The following is a 2,176-nucleotide window of genomic DNA, read 5'->3' on the forward strand; positions in this document are numbered from 1 at the left end:
AGCTGCAGCAGAGCCGTGGGGCAGCTCTGCAGCCCTGGGCCCAGTTCCCTCTGCAGAGCACAGGGCTAGGAGCTGCTGCCGGGCACTGGGGGCTCTGGCAGGGGGCACAGCTGGCTCAGGATGATGCTGTCCCCAGTGCCCGGCTCTGGGCAATGCTGTCAGTGCAGCCAGGGAAGTAGCTGCATCTCCCTTCATCCAATGCCTTCATAAGGACACTTGGAAGTGTCCCTGAGATTTCAGTCCAAGCTGGGAGCTCCAATCCAGGGTGCAAACCTGTCCTAGAGCATCTCTGAGTTATAAGATTGATGTGGAAAGGCAGAGGTGTTGTTACAGTGAAAATGCTGCTGGGTTGGTGAAATGAGCAGAGAGAGTCCTTGGCTACAAATGTGGAGCTGGGCTGTGGTGGATCCATCTGCTCTCAGCAGTGGCTGGTGACATTTTAGGCGAAGCACGGAGAGGTGATCACCCTCGACCTGAGAAAGGTCAAAGCCCAAAGAAACTCTGAATAGGTACAAACAACACACTATCTCCCCTCACTCTCCACTCATCATCTGCCCTCAGGGAACTCACTCTGTTCTACCAGAGGGCAGCAGAATTGCTGAGAGTTTCTGCTTTCCAACAAGACCAGGAGAGACATGGGGGGAGATTAAAAAGAAATCTTCAGAACGCTTAAAAAAAAATGCATGTCCATGTATGTTATAGAGGATGGTGTCCGGGAAATGGCTTTGATTTTGGTTACAGGTATCCCTTTTGAAGCTTCACTACCCATTTCTCCATGAACAGATCCCCATGTCCAGCCTCAGCAAATATCCAACAGCAGCTCCATCAGGCACTTCCTCCTGCTGGCATTGGCAGACACGCGGCAGCTGCAGCTCCTGCACTTCTGCCTCTTGCTGGGCATCTCCCTGGCTGCCCTCCTGGCCAATGGCCTCATCATCAGCGCCATAGCCTGCAGCCACCACCTGCACACGCCCATGTTCTTCTTCCTGCTCAACCTGGCCCTCAGCGACCTGGGCTCCATCTGCACCACTGTCCCCAAAGCCATGCACAATTCCCTCTGGGACACCACGGACATCTCCTACTCAGGATGTGCTGCACAGCTCTTTTTCTTTGTGATCTTCATCTCAGCAGAGCTTTCTTTCCTGACCATCATGTGCTATGACCGCTATGTGTCCATCTGCAAACCCCTGCACTACGGGACCCTCCTGGGCAGCAGAGCTTGTGCCCACATGGCAGCAGCTGCCTGGGCGAGTGCCTTTCTCAATGCTCTCATGCACTCAGCCAATACATTTTCCCTGCCCCTGTGTCATGGCAATGTTCTGGGCCAGTTCTTCTGTGAAGTCCCACAGATCCTCAAGCTCTCCTGCTCCCACTCCAACCTCAGGGAACTTGGGCTCGTTGTGGTTAGCCTTTGTTTATCATTTGGTTGTTTTGTGTTCATTGTTTTCTCCTATGTGCAGATCTTCAGGGCTGTGCTGAGGATCCCCTCTGAGCAGGGACGGCACAAAGCCTTTTCCACCTGCCTCCCTCACCTGGCTGTGGTGTCCTTGTTCATCAGCACTGGCATATTTGCTCACTTAAAGCCCCCTTCCCTGTCCTCCCCATCCCTGGATCTGTCAGTATCAGTTCTGTACTCCGTGGTGATTCCAGCTCTGCACTCCCTCATCTACAGCCTGAGGAACCAGGAGCTCAAGGCTGCAATATGGAGACTGATGACTGGATGATTTCAGGAACATTAAATTGCTGGCCAATTTCTGCAAATCACTTGTAATAAAAATAATTTTTGATATTTTTTGTTGCTTTCATCTTGGATGTTCTTTTGCTTCATTTTACTTAATATTGTCCCCAAAGAAATGTCCAGGTTTGTGCCATTTTTTGTTAAGATTCTCTCCACATTCCTTATGGCCACAGACTCTGTCAATGACAGGCTGCACTCTTGATGTATTTAAAAGAGATAAAGGATCTCCCAGCAGAGTTACCTTTTTGTTGCCTTTTCTGGAGCTGCAGCAGCAATGTCTGTGTGCAGAGCTGGGGGCAGATCAGTTCTGGCACAGCAGCCGTGCCCAGCAGCAGCAGCACTTGGTGTTGCCAGTGCTGCTACCGTGGCCCTGCCCCGCTGCCTTGGTGGCTCTGGTGTTGCTGTAGGGCCTGAGTGCTCTCAGGGCCGGGCACAGCC

The 2,176-nt window shown here is 52.1% G+C and overlaps 1 protein-coding gene across 1 annotated transcript; it reads left to right on the forward strand.

Annotated features, from left to right (window-relative positions):
• Positions 1-1,202: 1,202 nt before the first annotated feature.
• LOC134434693 (olfactory receptor 14J1-like) lies at positions 1,203-1,706 on the forward strand (the record flags this gene model as incomplete). Its single annotated transcript, XM_063183323.1, has 1 exon — positions 1,203-1,706. A coding segment is annotated over one exon (504 nt), but the record flags the coding sequence as incomplete, so codon positions are not given.
• Positions 1,707-2,176: the final 470 nt, after the last annotated feature.

This window comes from Melospiza melodia, unplaced genomic scaffold (genome assembly GCF_035770615.1).
Source record: "Melospiza melodia melodia isolate bMelMel2 unplaced genomic scaffold, bMelMel2.pri scaffold_46, whole genome shotgun sequence".
NCBI classification, from domain to species: Eukaryota; Metazoa; Chordata; class Aves; order Passeriformes; family Passerellidae; genus Melospiza; species Melospiza melodia.